At 49.9% G+C, this 18826-nt stretch overlaps 1 protein-coding gene across 1 annotated transcript in view; it reads right to left on the reverse strand.

Moving 5' to 3' along the window:
• SLIT3 (slit guidance ligand 3) overlaps window positions 1-18826 on the reverse strand; it is a 598723-nt gene that overhangs the window by 16886 nt on the left and 563011 nt on the right. Inside the window, exons 28-32 of the mRNA XM_082650871.1 lie at window positions 17324-17463; window positions 15577-15670; window positions 10944-11081; window positions 3780-4020; window positions 1690-1820 (exon numbers count right to left, since the gene is read on the reverse strand). Of these exons, the coding sequence (XP_082506997.1) occupies window positions 1690-1820; window positions 3780-4020; window positions 10944-11081; window positions 15577-15670; window positions 17324-17463 (744 nt within the window). The remainder of the gene's footprint in view (window positions 1-1689; window positions 1821-3779; window positions 4021-10943; window positions 11082-15576; window positions 15671-17323; window positions 17464-18826) is intronic.

Consider the following 18826-nt stretch of genomic DNA (forward strand, 5'->3'; position numbering starts at 1 on the left):
GGAGGGACGTGGTGCTGTCATGCACAGCACACCGGGGAGAACACGGAGGCAAGAGGTGGAGTAACTTGGCCAAGCCCAGATGTGTCTGACGCCCCAGGCTTTATGGAGGGCTGCCCTGGCCCTGCCCCCGGCTCTCTCTCCTCTGCACTTCACCCATGACCAGCAGCCCCAGGAACAGATATGTTAGGAGGCCCTGACTCCAGGGAACTCCGAGGCTCCCGGGACATCCATGGTACCTGCTGTCCTAACCTGGCTGGTCTTCCCTCCAGCCACCCTCTGTCGTGAAACCTTCTTCTCTGGTCGCTGCCTTTTCATCGTCCCTCAGGCTTGTCGCTGCTGTTCTCCCAGCCTGCCGGCCCACTGCTCTCCCTGATCACACAAATTCTTCAAGACCCCTTGCAAATGGCTCCTTCTCCAGGAAGCCTTCCTGGGTTAGCTAGCACTTCTCAGCCTCACCTAGAGGCCCCTTAAAACCGGTGGCTGGGCCCGACCCCAGAGCTTCAGAGCACATCTGAAGACGTGCATTTTTCTAACAAGTTCCTGGCTGCTGTTGCCGCCGCTGCTCTGGGGCTTCACCTCGAGAACCACTGGTTTGCACCAATGGTTTTCAACTGGGTTTGTTGGAGGTGTATTGGGGGCCTTCGTGAGAGTTTGTGTGAAGGAGGAAACTTTGCTCCCCCCCCCCCCCCCCCGCCCAAGCCCAGCAGGGCAGCTTTGCTTCTGTGCGTTTAATATGATGGAGTTCCATGTAAAGTTCTGATTGAAGAAGGGATTTAGTTACTGGGAAAAAATGCTGCCCTTCACTCACCCTGATCAAATGTGCTCTCGCTTCCAGAGGGGAAGGGCTGGCCTCTGGGTGTGGGTCTCTCTCACACCCTATGTTTTCCCCAAGTAAAGGCTCTCCTTCCACGGGAGGTTCTATGTGATTTTCAGTGTAACACAGACAAACATTTCTCACTTGAGGAGCTGCTTTTATAAGTATTATAAAAATATTTATAACTAAAATAATTTTTAAATGTTAATAGTCTAGAATTCATTTTACTGAGAAGTAGGAGAAAATTCTAACATGTTGAACTAGCAGAGCTGTGATTTCACAGATGCTATTACTCAAGCTGAAGCTAAATTTAAAAAGTGAACAGATTTAAAGCCGACGTAAGGTAGCGTGTTAGGTAACAGCCCAGCTGACATACTGATAATGTAAAAATCAGGGTGATGGTTGGAAAGACTGCAGTTTAGGAAAAACTGTCCTTTAGAACAGTCTGAAAGTCACTTGAGGAGTCCTGCTCCCTCCGTGCTCTGGAATGTCTTCCCCTTGAGTTCCATGCTCATCTCCCCCTGTTTTCTTTCTTAAACTAATGCAAGATTAGGATGACGTTTTGAAAAGGGCATCTCGTAAAGCAGCCTCGTCCCCACTGGAGCACAGGCTCCGGCCCAGTAGCCAGCTGGCCATCTACCTTATGGTAATGAGGTGTCATCTCCCCATGGGGTCTGCCTTCCGCCCTTCCACTCCTGCCTCTTCCTCCGAGACCACCTCTCTCGCTCCCACCCGCCACTCTGTGCCAGCGGAAAGTGGGGGGGTGGGCAGGGAGAGGCGGCATCAAAGCCGTCCTGGCATCTTCTCCTAGTGCTGGAAGCAGGCGCGAAATGCGAGGGGGGCTTGTGCAATGGGAGCGGGACTTTGGTCCTCACCTGTACACCGTGGTCGGCGGGGAGCTCAGGCTGTCGTAGACGAGCCTCACGTGGCCCTGGTACAGCTCCAGTGCCAGGGGGTCATTGTCTCCCTTGTAGAGAAGGATGCCGTTGTCCTTGTCCGTGGCCACCTGGAGGGAGTCATGAGGGTCAGGGCTGCCCTGAGTCCCCACCTCTCCCGTCCCCGCCTCACAGAGCCCTCTTCCAGGCAGCCTCTTCTGAATGAGCCCTGGATCTGAATTCATGTCCGTACTTCCTCCTTCATCTAGTCTGTTCATTTCCATAAGGAAGTCCTATACTTAATGCTCCAGCAAATGCTGATTGAGCAATTCAACAAATATTTATGGAGTCCCCTTTATGTGCTGCTATGTTTTTATGTACGTGTATGTGTGTGTGTGTATATATATATATATACATATATAAAAATGCCTGGAGCCCTGAGCTCTGATCTAGCCTCTTGGGGCCTTGGTCTCTCTGTATAAAGTATAATAACAATTATAAACAAAATACTACCAATTACTACTTAATTCTGTGTTTACTATGAACCAGGCAGTGTGTTAAGTGTCACCTAGGGAATTTTTTAAAAACACAGCGTCTGGGCTTCACCTCAAACCACTTGCATACAGATCTCCAGAGGCCAGACGCAGGCAAAGATACGAAGTGCCCCAGGAGGTTCTAAAGTGTTGCCAGGCTGAGAAGCACTGGTCTCAAAGCTGCTGCCCAGAGGGCGTCTGTTTGCCAGGCACAGGGCACCAGGGGTGGGGCTCTGTGACCAGCCTCTTGGCCCCCGCTGCCTAGCCCAGGAGCAGCTGATGTTGGCCTGGGGCCAGACCCTGGCGGAGCCCAGGTCCCCGTAGGAGCCCTTGCCCATGAAGCTGATGGGGAGCAGGGGGTCTGATAGGACACTGGGCTGTCCGGGGCACTCGGTGCTGCACTGGGTATTGGGATGTAACCCTTGCGTCCCTGGGTGTCTGGGACTGAGGGACGAAGGCAGGACGGCGACGAGGGGACCAGGGGCGAGGGCAGTGATGGCAACCAGAGCTTCTTTCTTGTGTGCACCTGGGGTCAACCCCCATCTCAGAGGCCTGCCCGCTGGACTGTAGGCCCCACGAGGTGAGGCCGTGTGAACGTTCACACATCTCTGCAGCCCCAGTGCCTCGAATGGTACCTGGCAGGGTGGATGCCCAGTGGATCTTTGTTGAATATTTTCTCCATAAGCTTATACCTGGGCTAGTGTGGCCATAACCAGAAGGAAGAAAGGGCCTTAGCTAATGCTATGTGGCAGAGCCACTAACTGGCCTGCGCCCTCTAGCTGTGTCTCTGGGGTCCCCCCTGCCCACCGAGCCTACAGGCAGGGGCCTGCTCTTTATCATACCCCTTCCCTTCTCCCTCTGCCCCCCAACAGCATTGAGGTCACCCAGAAATGTAGCCTGGAAGAACTAGTCAGGTCCATAGGTAAGGAACTCGACAGAAGTGAGTTGGAAAAGAATTGGTTCATACTGAACGGTTTCCTGTTCCCTGAAAAATGCCCTGCTCCCTTGTGCCTCTGGGCCTTTGCACACGCTGATCTCTGAGGCTGGAATGCACCACCCCCCTTCATCCTGCACCATCAGCCCCTCACCCTTCCGCCCTTCTCCAGGCAAGCTCCTACTCATCCTTCAGATCTCAGCTTAGTTCTCATTGCCTCTGGGGAGCCTTCCCTGATTCTTCCCAGCAGGCTGGTATCACTGCCCCACCCACATGCTCCCACAACACCCAGGGTTGTCATCCCGCCCTGGGCAAGGGGCTTTGCCTGTCTTGTCCACCACTGAATCCCCAGTGCACAGTGTCTGGCATGTAATAGTTGAATGAATATTTCCTAGAGAAAAGAATGAATGAGGCTGGAGTGGGGGCTGCTCTTTGCAGTGAGCTGTCTATAGAACCCTCTGGACAGAGCTGGTCCCAGTCTCCCCAAGCTGAGTGTTGTCCCTTACGATGTGTAGGGAAGGGGGCAGGACTGCTGCCATCTGGGGCATCTCAGCTGTTCTCGGGACAATCAGAGCTTGGGGGCATGTTAGGGTCCTTCCAAGGGCTGGGTGGGTGGGGCGCACCTGCAGGGAGATGTTGGCCTGGGGCCGGACCTTGGCGGAGGCCAGTTCCACGTAGGAGTCCTTGCCCACGAAGTTGACGGTGATGAGCTTCTCGCACCTTGGGCCGGCAAAGCCCGGGGGGCAGCGGCAGGTGGGCTCCTGCTGCACCACGATGCACTGGGCCCCGTTCTGGCACTCGTACTGGTCGCAGGGGCTTGTCTGTAGCAGGACCATGGGCGGGGGGTGCTCGCAGTAGAGCCCGCTGGGGGGGAGGAGAGGAGGATGGGGGGAGGGAAGATGGGGAATGGTGAGAGGAGACATCAAGTTATTTAGGCCAAAGAGCCACTAGCAGAGACTGTGGCATGAGAGGGAACTGAGACTAGTTCCAGCCCTGCTAGTAACTGGGGCAAGGCCTGATCCTTCTCTAAGCCCCAGATTTCCCTTTTTCTTTTTTTCTTTTCGGTATGCAGTCCCCTCACCGTCGCGGCCCCTCCCGTCACAGAGCATAGGCTCCGGACGTGCAGGCCCAGTGGCCATGGCTCACGGGCCCAGCTGCTCCGCGGCAAGTGGGATCCTCCCAGACCGGGGCACGAACCCGCGTCCCCTGCATCGGCAGGTGGACCCCCAACTACTGCGCCACCAGGGAAGCCCTCCCATTTTTAAAATAATGGGGTCAGACTAGAGCACAGGTTCTCAATATCAGCATCATCAGAATTGCCTGCGATGAATTTGTTGAAAGTGCAGATTCTCATCCAGCCATGGATCAGTGGATAAGCAAAACGGGGTACATACACACAAGGGAATAACACTCAGTCTTGAAAAGGGCATTCAGACACATGCTACGGTACGGATGGACCTTGAGGAGATTATACTAAGTCAAAGAAGCAGAGGGCAAAAGACAAATGCTGTCTGATTCCACTCACATGAAGTACCCAGAGTGGTTAAACTCATGGAAACAGAAAGTAGAATAGTGGCTGCCGGGGGACTTAGCTGGTGGTCCAGGGGTTAAGACTCCATGCTTCCAATGCAGGGGGTGTGGGTTCAATCCCTGGCCAGGGAACTAAGATGCCACGTGGTGCAGCCAATAAATTAAAAAAGAATGGTGGCTGCTGAGGCCAGGGGAGGGGGAACAGGAAAATGTTTAATTGGATACAGAGTTTCAGTTTGCTAGATAAAAAGAGTTCCGGAGGACTTCCCTTGTGGCGCAGTGGATAATAATCTGCCTGCCAATGCAGGGGACATGGGTTCAATACCTGGTCCAGGAAGATCCCACACGCCGTGTAGCAACTAAGCCCGTGCACCACAACTACTGAGCCTGCGCTCTAGAGCCCGCAAGCCACAACTACTGAGCCCATGTGCCCTAGAGCCCACACGCTGCAACTACTCAGCCCGTGTGCTGCAACTACTGGAGTCTGCATGCCTAGAGCCCGTGCTCTGCAACAAGAGAAGCCACCACAATGAGAAGCCCATGCACCGCAATGAAGAGTAGCCCCCATTAAGAGAATTCAGCACCACCAAACCAGCTTTACAACAAATGCTAAAGGAACTTCTCTAGGCAGGAAACACAAGAGAAGGAAAAGACCTACAAAAACAAACACAAGACAATTAAGAAAATGGTAATAGGAATATACATATCGATAATTACCTTAAATGTAAATGGATTAAATGCTCCAACCAAAAGACACAGACTGGCTGAATGGATAGAAGAATAAGACCTGTATATATGCTATTTACAAGAGACCCACTTCAGATCTAGGAACACATACAGACTGAAAGTGAGGGGATGGAAAAAGATATTCCATGCAAATGGAAATCAAAAGAACGCTGGAGTAGCAATTCTCTCATTCAGACAAAAGAGACTTTAAAACAAAAACAAAGAGAGACAAAGAAGGACAGTACATAATGATCAAGGGATCAATCCAAGAAGAAGATATAACAATTGTAAATACACACCCAACATAGGAGCACTTCAATACGTAAGGCAAATGCTAACACCCATAAAAGGGGAAATCGACAGTAACACAATCATAGTAGTGGACTTTAACACCCCACTTTCACCAATAGACAGATCATCCAACATGAAAATAAATAAGGAAACACAAGCTTTAAATGACACATTAGACAAGATGGACTTAATTGATATTTATAGGACATTCCATCCAAAAAAACAGAATACACTTTCTTCTCAAGTGCTCGTGGAACATTCTCCAGGATGATCATATCTTGGGTCACAAATCAAGCCTTAGTAAATTTAAGAAAATTGAAATTGTATCAGGTATCTTTTCCGACCACTACGCTATGAGACTAGATATCAATTACAGGAAAAAACCGTAAAAAAATGCAAACACATAGAGGCTAAACAATATGCTACTAACTAACTAAGAGATCACTGAAGAAATCAAAGAGGAAATCAAAAAATACCTAGAAACAAATGACAACGAAAACACGACAACCCAAAACCTATGGGATGCAGTAAAAGCAGTTCTAAGAAGGAAGTTTATAGCAATACAAGCCTACCTCAAGAAACAAGAAAAATCTCAAAACAACCTAAACTTAAACCTAAAGCAATTAGAGAAAGAAGAACAAACCCCCCCCACCAGAGTTAGCAGAAGGAAAGAAATCATAAAGATCAGATCAGAAATAAATGAAAAAGGGCTTCCCTGGTGGTGCAGAGGTTGAAAATTCGCCTGCCAATACAGGGGACATGGGTTTGATCCCTGGTCCAGGAAGATCCCACATGCCGCAGAGCAACTAAGCCTGTGTGCCACAGCTACTGAGTCTGCACTCTAGAGCCCGTAAGCCACAACTACTGAGCCTGTGTGCCACAACTACTGAAGTATGCATGCCTAAAGCCTGTGCTCTGCAATAAGAGAAGCCACTGCAGTGAGAAGCCTGAGCACCACAACGACCCAATGCAGCCAAAAATAAATAAATAAAATAAATTTATTTAAAAAAAGAAATAAATGAAAAAGAAATGAAGGAAACAATAGTAAAGATCAATAAAACTAAAAGCTGGTTCTTTGAGAAGATAAACAAAATCAATAAACCATTAGCCAGGCTCATCTAGAAAAAAAGGGAGAAGACTCAAATCAATAGAATTAGGAATGAAAAAGGAGAAGTAACAACTGACAATGCAGAAATATGAGAGATTACTACCAGCAACTATGTGCCAATAAAGTGGAAAACCTGGAAGAAATGGACAAATTCTTAGAAAAGCATAACCTTCCAAAACTGAACCAGGAAGAAATAGAAAATATAAACAGACCAATCACAAGCACTGAAATTGAAACTGTGATTAAAAATCTGCCAGCAAACAAAAGCCCAGGACCAGATGGCTTCACAGGAGAATTCTATCAAACATTTAGAGAAGAGCTAACACCTATCCTTCTCAAACTCTTCCAAACTATAGCAGAGGGAGGAACACTCCCAAACTCATTCTACAAGGCCACCATCACCCCAATACCAAAACCAGACAAAGATACTACAAAAAAAGATGTCACAAAGAAAGAAAACTATAGGCCAATATCACTGATGAACATAGATGCAAAAATCCTCAACAAAATACTAGCAAACAGAATCCAACAGCACATTAAAAGGATCATACATTATGATCAAGTGGTGTTTATCCCAGGAATGCAAGGATTCTTCAATATACACAGATCAATCAACGTGATACATCATATTAACAAATTGAAGGAGAAAAACCATATGATCATCTCAATAGATGCAGAGAAAGCTTTCGACAAAATTCAACACCCATTTATGATAAAAACCCTGCAGAAAGTAGGCATAGAGGAAACTTTCCTCAACATAATAAAGGCCATATATGACAAACCCACAGCCAACATTGTCCTCAGTGGTGAAAAACTGAAAGCATTTCCACTAAGATCAGGAAGAAGACAAGGTTGCCCACTCTCACCACTATTAGTCAACATAGTTTTGGGAGTTTTAGCCACAGCAATCAGAGAAGAAAGAGAAATAAAAGGAATCCAAATCAGAAAAGAAGTAAAACTGTCACTGTTTGCAGATGACATGATACTCTACATAGAGAATCCTAAAGATGCTACCAGAAAACTACTAGAGCTAATCGATGAATTTGGTAAAGTAACAGGATACAAAATTAATGCACAGAAATCTCTTGCATTTCTATAAACTAATGGTGAAAAATCTGAAAGAGAAATTAAGGAAACACTCTCATTTACCATTCCAACAAAAAGAATAAAATACCTAGGAATAAACCTATCTAAGGAGACAAAAGACCTGTATGCAAAAAACTATAAGATATTGATGAAAGAAATTAAAGATGACACAAACAGATGGAGAGATATACCATGTTCCTGGATTGGAAGAATCAACATTGTGAAAATGATTCTACTACCCAAAGCAATCTACAGATTCAATGCAATCCCTATCAAACTACCACTGGCATTTTTCACAGAACTAGAACAAAAAATTTCACAATTTGTATGGAAACACAAAAGACCCTGAATAGCCAAAGCAATCTTGAGAAAGAAAAACAGAGCTGGAGGACTCAGGTTCCCAGACTTCAGACTATACTACAAAGCTACGGTAATCAAGATAATATGGTACTGGCACAAAAAAAGAAATACAGATCAATGGAATGGGATAGAAAGCCCAGAGGTAAACCCACGCACATATGGTCACCTTGTCTTTGATAAAGGAGGCAAGAATATACAATGGAGAAAAGACAGTCTCTTCAATAAGTAGTGCTGGGAAAACTGGACAGCTACATCTAAAAGAATGAAATTAGAACACTCCCTAACACCGAATAAAAAATTAACTCAAAATGGATTAAAGACCTAAATGTAAGGGCAGACACTGTAATATAAACCCTCAGAGGAAAACATAGGCAGAACACTCTATGACATGAGTCATAGCAAGGTCCTTTTTGACCCACGTCCTAGAGAAATGGAAATAAAAACAAAAATAAGCAAATGGGACCTAATGAAACTTAAAACTTTTGCACAGCAAAGGAAGACATAAACAAGATGAAAAGACAACCCTCAGAATGGGAGAAAATATTTGCAAATGAAGCAACTGACAAAGGATTAATCTGCAAAATATACAAGCAGCTCATGCAGCTTAATATCAAAAAACAAACAGCCCAATCCAAAAATGGGCAAAAGACCTAAATAGACATTTCTCCAAAGAAGATATACAGATTGGCAACAACCACATGAAAGGATGCTCAACATCACTAATCATTAGAGAAATGCAAATCAAAACTACAATGAGGTATCACCTCACACCCGTCAGAATGGCCATCATCAAAAAATCTACAAACGATAAATGCTGGAGAGGGTGTGGAGAAAAGGGAACCTTCTTGCATTGTTGTTGGGAATGTAAATTGATACAGCCACTATGGAGAACAGTATGGAGGAGGTTCCTTAAAAAACTAAAAATAGAACTACGATATGACACAGCAATCCCACTACTGGGCATATACCCTGAGAAAACCGTAGTTCAAAACAAGTCATGTACCATAATGTTCATTGCAGCACTACTTACAATAGCCAGGATATGGAAGCAGTCTAAGTGTCCATCGACAGACGAATGGATGAAGAAGATGTGGCACATATATACAATGGAATATTACTCAGCCATAAAAAGAAATGAAATTGAGTTATTTGTAGTGAGGTGGATGGACCTAGAGTCTGTCATACGGAGTGAAGTAAAGTCAGAAAGAGAAAAACCAATACCATATGCTAACACACATATATGGAATCTAAAAAAAAAAAAAAAGGTACTGATGAACCTAGAGGCAGGACAGGAATAAAGATGCAGACATAGAGAATGGACTTGAGGACGTGGGTGGGGAAGGGTAAGCTGGGACAAAGTGAGAGTGGCATGGACATATATACACTACCAAATGTAAAACAGATAGCTAGTGGGAAGCAGCTGCATAGCACAGGGAGATCAGCTCGGTGTTTTGTGACCACCTAGAGGAGTGGGATAGGGAGGGTGGGAGGAAGGGAGACGCAAGAGGGAGGAGATATGGGGATATATGTATACGTAGAGCTGATTCACTTTGTTATACAGCAGAAACTAGCACACCATTGTAAAGCAATTATACTCCAATAAGGATGTTAAAAAAAAAACAGAGTAGCCCCCACTCGCAGCAACTAGAGAAAGCCCGCGTGCAACAACAAAGACCCAACACAGCCAAAAAAAAAAAAAAGTGTTCTGGAGATGGATGGTGGTGACGTTTGCACGACGATAAGAACGTACTTACTGTACATTTAAAAATGCTTAAGACGGTAAATTTTGTGTTATGTGCATTTTACCACAATTAAAATTTTTTTTGTTTGAAAGTGTGGGTTTCCAACTCCTTCTCCCCACCCCAGATTCTAATTTCGGAACTCTGGGGTGGGGCTCTGGAACTTATATTTTCACAAGCCTGGCATGCAGATGGTCTCAATCAGGCTTTGGAACCAACTGCCTTGAGAACTCATGGTTCCTTCCAGGCTCACGTTCTGAGTCTACGACCAGGGCTCGGCTGCACAGTCAGATCTATACCGCCCTGAGTACTGACATGTATACAGGACTGTCCCACAGTCTGACCCCCCTTACGTGGTCCCTGCCTCCCCTCCAGGCTCCCCTGGGCCCTTCCCTTCCAATCAGTGTGGGAGCGAGAGCTGGCACCCTCATACCCCTTCCACGTACCCCACAGACATCTGACCCCCTGGCCAGGGCCTCCAGTCTCCCCTTTCTCTCCTGGCTTCACTGATTCCAATGACTGACCCCCAAACCCTCCCATTCACCTCCATTTTCCTGCCATTAGGGCACCATACTGTTTTTGTTCTCCAGCCTAGAAAGAAGACTCCTGCCAGTGTGGCCATGTGGCTACCCACACCCTGCAAGCTGGGCTCCAGAACGGTAGCATCTTTCATTAGATGGAATCACGCCGAAGTTTGACATAATATGAGCCGGACCCTAAGTCCGACTTCCACATGGTTGCCAAGGGTACCTCTTTTTTTCCATCTACAGAATGGGGTGAACAAGGTCTGCTCTGGCACTTGGAAGGGCTGAAGAAGGTTTGGGGGAATAAAGGCACCACAGAGACCTAGGGCTAGGGCTGTCTGGGTCTCCACCCTGGCTGCCTGGGCCCACCAGCCCCCAGCCCACTGCCCCCTGCCCCCCTGCCATCCGGCCCCTTGACCATACCTGAAGCCCTGGGGGCAGATGCACGTGTAGCCGTTGACCGCATCCACGCACTGGGCCCCATGGCGGCACCTGTGGGTTGCGCAGTCATCACTGTTCACCTCGCAGAGCTTCCCGCTGTAGCCAGGGAGACATTCGCACCTGGAACACAGTGGAGCGAGGCTGTTCTACGGCCAGTCTAGGCAACCTCTCCTCTATCTACCCACGTAGCCAAGTCCCCGCAGCTCTTGCGGGCTCCCCAAAGCCTGGCCTGCCATAGGTCTCATGGGCTGTCCACAGCCTCTGGTCACTGCAGTGCGATGTCTGCCTGCTTCACGTGGGGCATCTTGTCAGGAGCCGGCTGAGGAGGGCAGGGCTGCGGTCACACAGGCTTTGGCTTGGCTCTACCACTGTCTACACAGAACCAATATTCAGCTTAGCCTGCCTTTGTGCCAGGCACTGAGCTGAGCACCTTTCACAGAGCGCCTTGCTAAGGCCTCCCAGCACCCTGTGAAGGAGGGTCGGTCCCCCTCCAATACCAGAGGAAACCAGGGCTCCAGGAGAGCTGACCTGACTTCCCCGAGGCCCCCCGCCATGGAACACTCACGTGTGTCAGTGATACTTCGTTTACAGTTAACGTGTGTCAGACCCTGTTCTCGGTGTATCTGCCATGCACTGCCTCTCTGTGTTTCAGTTTCTTCACTTTTCAATGTGACTGATGATCAATAACTTCACCTCTTATGGTGGCTTTAAAAATTAAGTGATACACTCTGTGCAGGCCACTAGATCCACACTGAGTAAACTGTCAGTGTGATACGTAGAACGAGCTGATAAGGACACTCCCTTTGATTCTATTCTATTGTTTGTTCATTTTTTCCCAGGGATTCGGGCTGATATAAGAAGGTGAATCCCTTTGCCCTTGATAAATGCCTCCTGGTCTCCAGGGGAGAGGATGGGAGCTACTGACCCAACCCAGGCCCTGCAGGCTGACCCGCCCCTCCCTGAGGAGCATGGTGTCAGCAGCTCCATCACGTCCCTGCTAGCCCAGGTTTCAGCCCGGCCAGAGACGGCTGCGGCGGGTCTCCCTAAACATGGGCCTGAGACACACATCTCTGGGCTCCTCTGTCTGGGGTGACAGTGTGCCGAAGTCCCAGCAAGGAAGAGACCAAAGGTACCACCTTACTCACAGCGGCTTCAGCACACAGACACGTGTGAACACAAACGCTTCCTGGCTCCTCTACCTCCGGCAAGGCCTGGAGCCTGCACCCCTCTCTGGGCTCACTGGCTGAATTCTGCTGGGTGGAGTGTAAATAATAACCACAGCCTATCCCAGTCAGAGGAGGAAGGTGGTATGGGCAGGGGATGGTGTGGTACGGGTGGCCAGGCGGGGAGGGAAGTGAGACCTCGGAATACTTATGTGACACGGGAGCCTGACGGGAAGCATCAGGACAAAGGGATAGTCGTCCCTCCGCCCTCTCCTCACTCCACCCCCTTTAGGATGGCTGGAAGTGGGCTGGAATCACAAGCAGATCCTGGCAGTGCTGGGGCTGCCAGAACATGGTGCATGCCGTGGACTCAGCATGGCAAGGTAAGACACTCAGGGGGTGGGGTGTCCCTGGAGGGGGCGAGTTCTAGAATCTGAGGATTTACTGGACCTGCGTCCAAAAGCTGTGAAATCTGCTAAGACCTGACCTATTTACCTTTACTTATTTGATGGGTAAATTTGATATATGTGACCTATTGCTGCACCAGAAAGTGCAAACTTTCACGTCTTAGCCCCCATTCCTTCCTAGTCTTTTTTTTTTTTTTTCCTTGCGGTACGCGGGCCTCTCACCGCCGTGGCCTCTCTCGCTGCGGAGCACAGGCTCCGGGCGCACAGGCTCAGCGGCCATGGCCCACAGCCCCAGCTGCTCCGCGGCATGTGGGATCGCCCCGGACTGGGGCACGAACCCGCGTCCCCCGCATCTGCAGGCGGACCCCCAACCACTGCGCCACCAGGGAAGCCCCCCTTCCTAGTCTTTTAAAGGAACAGCTCGGGGATGCCTTTTGGGGGCACATGCTCAATATATCACAAGCCAGGCCTCTGCTAGGGTTAAACCTGGCCCCAGCAGGCATCTGTGTTTGTGTCTCCTGAATTCTAAGAAGTACCTGCAGAGCAACTCAAGCTGTATGAGCTTCTCCAAGGCAATAATAGCTGCTCACTACTTACAGGGCAAAACCCAGCCTGATAAGCATGGAATTCGAGGCAACTGAGCAGGTCTTTATGAGGAATTAGGGAAGCCATGCTCCCTCGCAGATGAAGCAGTGGAAGTCTGGAGGAACATGTGTTTACATCCTTCTTTTCTCCCAGTGCTACAGCCCTCTCCACACCTGCGCTTCCTAAACGAAACACCCAGGGGTCTTGTTAAAGTGCAGCTTCTGATTCAGGGAGTCCGGGTGGGGCCTGGGGATTAGTATTCCCAACAAGCTCCCATGGGATGCTGATACTGCTGGTTCATGGACCTCACCTCCAATAGCAAGGATCTCTACAACACTTCTTCATCGGCCAAAGACAAGCATCTCGTGGTATAACCTGCGTTCCCTGTTGTCCTCAAATGTGTTGCCTTTACCTTTTTTCTAAAGCATAAGGGTTATGCAATTTTGATATGCATTCGACCTACTGATTCTGGACGACGAGTTACCAAGTGACTTCAGTAGCCTCTGGATTTAGCCGAGGAATCAGTCAGGCCTGGATTGACTCGCATCCCTTTCTGTGCACGTGTGCCGGCTGCTGGCTCCACCTCACTGAGCCTCAGCCCCACACAAGAGGTGGGTAACAGTTTCTACATACTAAGATTGCTGAGTGTTAAGCGAGATAATAATGCACAGTGCCTGACACAGAGGGAGCGTTCAGTGCATGCCAGCCACTGCCATCTTTGTTTCTGTTATTATTTTCAGTGTGTATGGGCAGTGTTCATTATTATTTTCAGGGCTTCAGTATATTATTACTTCAGTGTTCATGTCACAGATACTGATAGAGTACTATCTGTTCTGTTGAGTTGAGGCCTCATTAGAACAGCATACAAGGAAATCTCCAAGGATAAACATCTTCAAACTTGGGCAAAGGTTGCACTGACTGCACATCTCTTTTGTTAATGCCCCTGTTCCCTGCCTTGGGATGTGAGTTGTTATGGTGATGGCAGGGGAGGGCGATAACATTATAAAATGCTGCACTGGGAGAAGAGACTTTTCATTTAAATGCATCTCAAAAAGAAAAAAAAGAATCAACATTATTGAGTTGGCCTGTAGACCTCTTCAAGATTCTAAGAGACACTGTGCATAAATATATCAATATTATCTCAAGATTCTGAAAGCGAGACTGGTTTCTATATTCTATATTGTCCTTGAACTCAAGGGGTCTTGGTTACAGTAGAGAGAGTTTCCAGGGACAAGTAGTAGAGAATCGTGATCTCTGGTCCTAAGTCTCTAGCACCCCATTCCCAGACCTGTACCCTGGACCACTTCTGACCAGTCTCCAAGCTCGCTATGCTCGTCCAAGCCAGCTTCCTCTGAGCTTGCCGTCCACTCAGCCTGGAATGCCACTGATCTCCTTTCCATCTACAGATATTCTCCCCACTCTTCACGGCTCAGATGCCCAGTCGCCATCACCGCCCCTTCTTAGGTACAGGCAAAGCACTTTTCCTGTCAGTCCAGCCGGCTCAGCTTTGGGTTCAAGTTTGTGTTTTAAGCATCTCTTCCTACCCCTTTGCTCTTCCTTCAGTTGAAGAGCAGCCCTGATCTGAATTCAAATCCTGGAGTGGGAAAAGCAGGGTGGGGGGCAGGCATCCCTCGCTCTTACTCAAGCTCAGGGAACTTGATTATGTGAAAGCCCACCTGGCACACCTCCGAGGGGATGGGAGCAGGTGAGGCAGACTTGAAGGAGGGTGCACGCACCAAAGGACCGCAGCCTCCTTTGCTCCCTCTGAAGCCAGAGGCCCTACACGCCTCTTGCGTTTCCCCTGGTGGTAAGTTCTAGGCTTGGGATATCCAGATAGAAAAGGAAAACACAAGAAGAGGTGCTTATGGCCTCCTCTCACCCTCACCTACTCTAGACTCTTCTCCCACCTGCGGGGCTCCCTCCTTCTTGCAGCGCATCCCAATTCCACCCATTCTTTGGTGGTCACTTCACATCCCACCTCCTAGGGTTGGGGGGGGCTTCCCTCTCTGCTCCAGAAAGTTCTCCCCCGCCCCCTCCTCAGACCCCCAGCAGCACTTAGAGCCAGGATCTAGGACCCTAGGAATTGCTTCTTTTCTTAACCTTTGTTTTGTGTCAACTTTTCCTCCCCTAGGTCCACGGCAAGGGCCTTGGAGGGAGGGAATTGAAAACCTCCTGCGCTACCCACTGCCTTCAGTACAGTGAGGATCTGGGGCCTGAGGGAGAGGGAGAGGGAACAGAGAGGACAGACACAGAGGCTCAGAAAGAGAGACAGAGAGAGACTAAGAGGATTAGACCATGACTGGTCAGAGATACAGACAAGCACACGGTAACAAACAAGTAACAGGCAGAAAGAGAGAGAGAGGAAAAAAAATGTGGAGGGAGCCCCAGAGTCTCTGCCTCAAACCCAGACCGCTGGAGCCGGGTCCTTGGGACCCGGTGCTGGGCATGAACGAGCCTCACCTGAATCCTCTGTCCAGGGAGACGCACTTTGCCTCGTGCTGACAGAGGTTCATCCCGGGCACGCAGTGGTCGATCACCTCATCGCACAGCTCACCTGGTGGGGCGGGTAGAGAGAACCCAGGCATCAGGGAGGGTGCCGGGGGGATGCCCTGGCTAGAAGTCAGGTTCATCCAGCCCCTGGCCAGGAGGTCACGGGTATCAGGGGCCCTGCATGTGCTCTTTTGGCATCTCCTTTCTCCTGTGCCTCAGCCTCGGTTTCCCTGGCAGTGACCATGGGAAGACTGCAGGACCTCACCAGGGCACGGTCACTGCACCACCATAGGGGCGGCGGCAGCTGAAATCACCCCTGACCTTGGGCTATGCTTATTTATTTTTCCTTCCACACCCATGTGTGGAGCACCTCCCGTGTGGCAGCACTGTGCTGGGGACACAGCCGTGACCTGGCCCTGTCCCCTCTCCCCCCCCATGGCTAGTGCGGGGGGTGTATCTACAAATAAGCAGGCAATTAATTACAACACAGAGCTGTCAGCGCGATGACGGGAAAACTCAGTGGAAACCCAGAGGCTTCCTGGAGGAGGGGACAGCGCTTAGCTCAGTCCACCTGTTACAGATAAGTAATAAGCCCCTTGGATTTTCTCAGAGAAGAAAATATGGAAAGAATGTGAAGTTCTGGTCTCTGGATACATCCCCTTTGAAATTCACAGTGTCAGAAAATGCCGAACAGGCCATAAATACCCAAGGATATAAGCCCTGAAATACTGACGCCACCTGAAAGTGTGTTTTGGGAATGTGGGAGGTAAGATAGGACAGCAGGGGAGAGGCCCCTGGCAGATGCATCTCTGAGTTTTGCGCTTCCTTACATTCCACCCCCGGCAAGCCAGGTGGAGAGGGATCTAGAAGAAACAAACTTCCAGCCAGGGAGGTTCATTCAGAGGACAGGCGTGGGCAGGAGAAGGCAGCCTGGGCCGCGGCTCCCAGGGGACAGGGCAGAGGACGGTCCTGAGGACGGCCGGGGAGAAAAAGCATGACAGGCATAGCCGCGGCGTCTGTTCTCTGTTGCGGTGAGGATAAGCTGACTCCCACCCCGTCCTCGTTTTGCCCCAGTCTCTCAAGACCACAGAGAGCACCGTGTGCCTTCTAAGCCTCCCCTCACCTGCTGGAGACACCCAGAGAGGTGCGGTCTCTGTGGGGGACACTTTTTGACGTTTTCTGGCACAGACAAAACCACTACGTCCCATTCTCAGGAACAAAGTACAACAAGCCAGAACTGCACCCCGGTCCACGGCAGACGCAGGCGGGAAACCGCCTTAATACGTGTTTCCTCAGCTCCCTCCACCCGTGCCCATCTGCCCACCGTCAGTTCAGACCCGAACGGAGCGTGACCACAATGTAAGTGCCTCTGTGCTGGCTTCAGACACCACCAGGGCTCCAGGGTTCCCGAAGGAGGGGATGAACATGAACCAAATGAACAGACAGCTGAAAGGGCCCTGGGGAACTGTTCAAAGTGGGGAGGAGCTAGTGATTTGCAGGGGGTGGGGTGGGGGGTGGCAGAGGGTAGACAAGCTAGAAGAGAGAGGGCCTCTGGGAAGCCCCTCATAACACAGTACCAGGTGGTGGGGGTTCAAGACTTTGTCCAGAGGGGGACAGGAGGTGGAGTCTTTGGAAGAAGCTAAGAAGGTGGTGCTCTTCGAACGCACGACAAGCCACAGCCTGCAACGGCAACCCGCGCTCGGGCGTCGGGGCTCACCTGTGTACTCTGGTGGGCACACACACACATAGGTGTTGATCCCGTCCACACAGGTGGCGTTGTTCTCACAGTCGCTGTCCTCGCAGTCGTCTGGGTTGATCTCACACCGCTGCCCCTCGAAGCCCAGGGGGCAGGAGCAGCTTTGGGGATGTGTGGGTGCGAAGAGGGGAGCCGCGGGTCAGGGAGAGGGGTGGGTTGCAGCGGCAGAGGGGAAGGTGGAAAATAGAATCAGTCAGGTTTCTCCTCTGGATGGAGGTCCGGGACAGCACGGTGGACCCAGGAGGTCTTGGGGTCCTGAGCAGGAAGACCCTTAGGAGCCTAAGAGGGCATTTCATCTAGTCCCCTGTCTCCGGGCAGTATTCCATCTCCCCGGCCCTGGATGGCTACCTCGCCAGGGGGCAATTCCCATTGGCTGTGCCTCCTTCACCGCTCCCCCAGCTGGATGTAGTTTCCTGGGTAGAGCTTAAATTCCTCCAGCTGTCTCCTAAGCAGCCTCTGGGTAGTCTCTTTTGTAGACAAGGAGAGAAAGAGCAAAACGAACCCTGCCCTTTTGGTGATTTTCTACTCAAGGGCAGCCTTTGTATCTGGAGCAGGAAACAGATCAGGCTCTGCGACCAGGTTTCTTGGAAGTTAAATTCTGCGTCTCAGTTTCCTTATCTGTTGACTGGTGCTATTATCTACCCCCTGCAGGGTGGCTGCAGGCATTAAATGAGATTATACAAGTAAAACGCTTAGAAGGGTACACAGCACAGCGAAAATGTTCAGGACATGTTAGCTAGATTTAGTTCTAGGCAAAACTACCCACCCCCTTAACCTTATTCTCAGGGATGCCATTTCTCCCTGTCAGGTATTCCTGCTACTTCTGAGCCCCCTCCAGCTTCTGGGGGCTGAGGGAAGGGTGGGAGGGCCCCTCTGCTGCCAACACTTTCTGGTGAGCCTGGCTTAAAGCACCATAGATGAGTATGATGCATTTCCTTAACCTGTCTCTGGAGTGTTAAACCTCTTGGATAAAAACCTCAACCCCCCCCCGTCCTCTGCCCGACCTTGGCCACTTCCCCAGGATTAGACATGCAAAGTAAGTCAGCACTGATGAAGTCGGTTCTGGGCAGCTGACAAGGGGCGGGGCGGGGGGGGGGCGGGCGCTGGGAGGATGCAGGTGGGAGCCGAGCGTTTGATTAAAGAAGCGCTGCAGGGAATCTCACTCTTTCTGTGGCCCATTCCCCCTCGTCAGGGACCAGGGACATACACCCCCATCCACGAACGTGTGTTCCAGCCTCAGACCTGGAATTCCAGGCCTCTCTCCGTATCAGAGACTGCTCTGACTTGGGCGTTTAGCTAAACAGCGAAACTAAACTAATAGGAAGTGGATTTTTGTGGTCCTAGAGTCCTAAATAACCTCCTTCCCTCTGTGACCTGAAAACTGGGTCACATTTTCTACAAAAGGCTGGGGGAAGGGTCCTCGGGCCTGAGCTCTGGAGCTGGAGCAAAATGACTCTAAGTCCT

This window comes from Grampus griseus, assembly GCF_964374135.1.
Source record: "Grampus griseus genome assembly, chromosome: 3".
In the NCBI taxonomy this organism is placed as follows: Eukaryota; Metazoa; Chordata; class Mammalia; order Artiodactyla; family Delphinidae; genus Grampus; species Grampus griseus.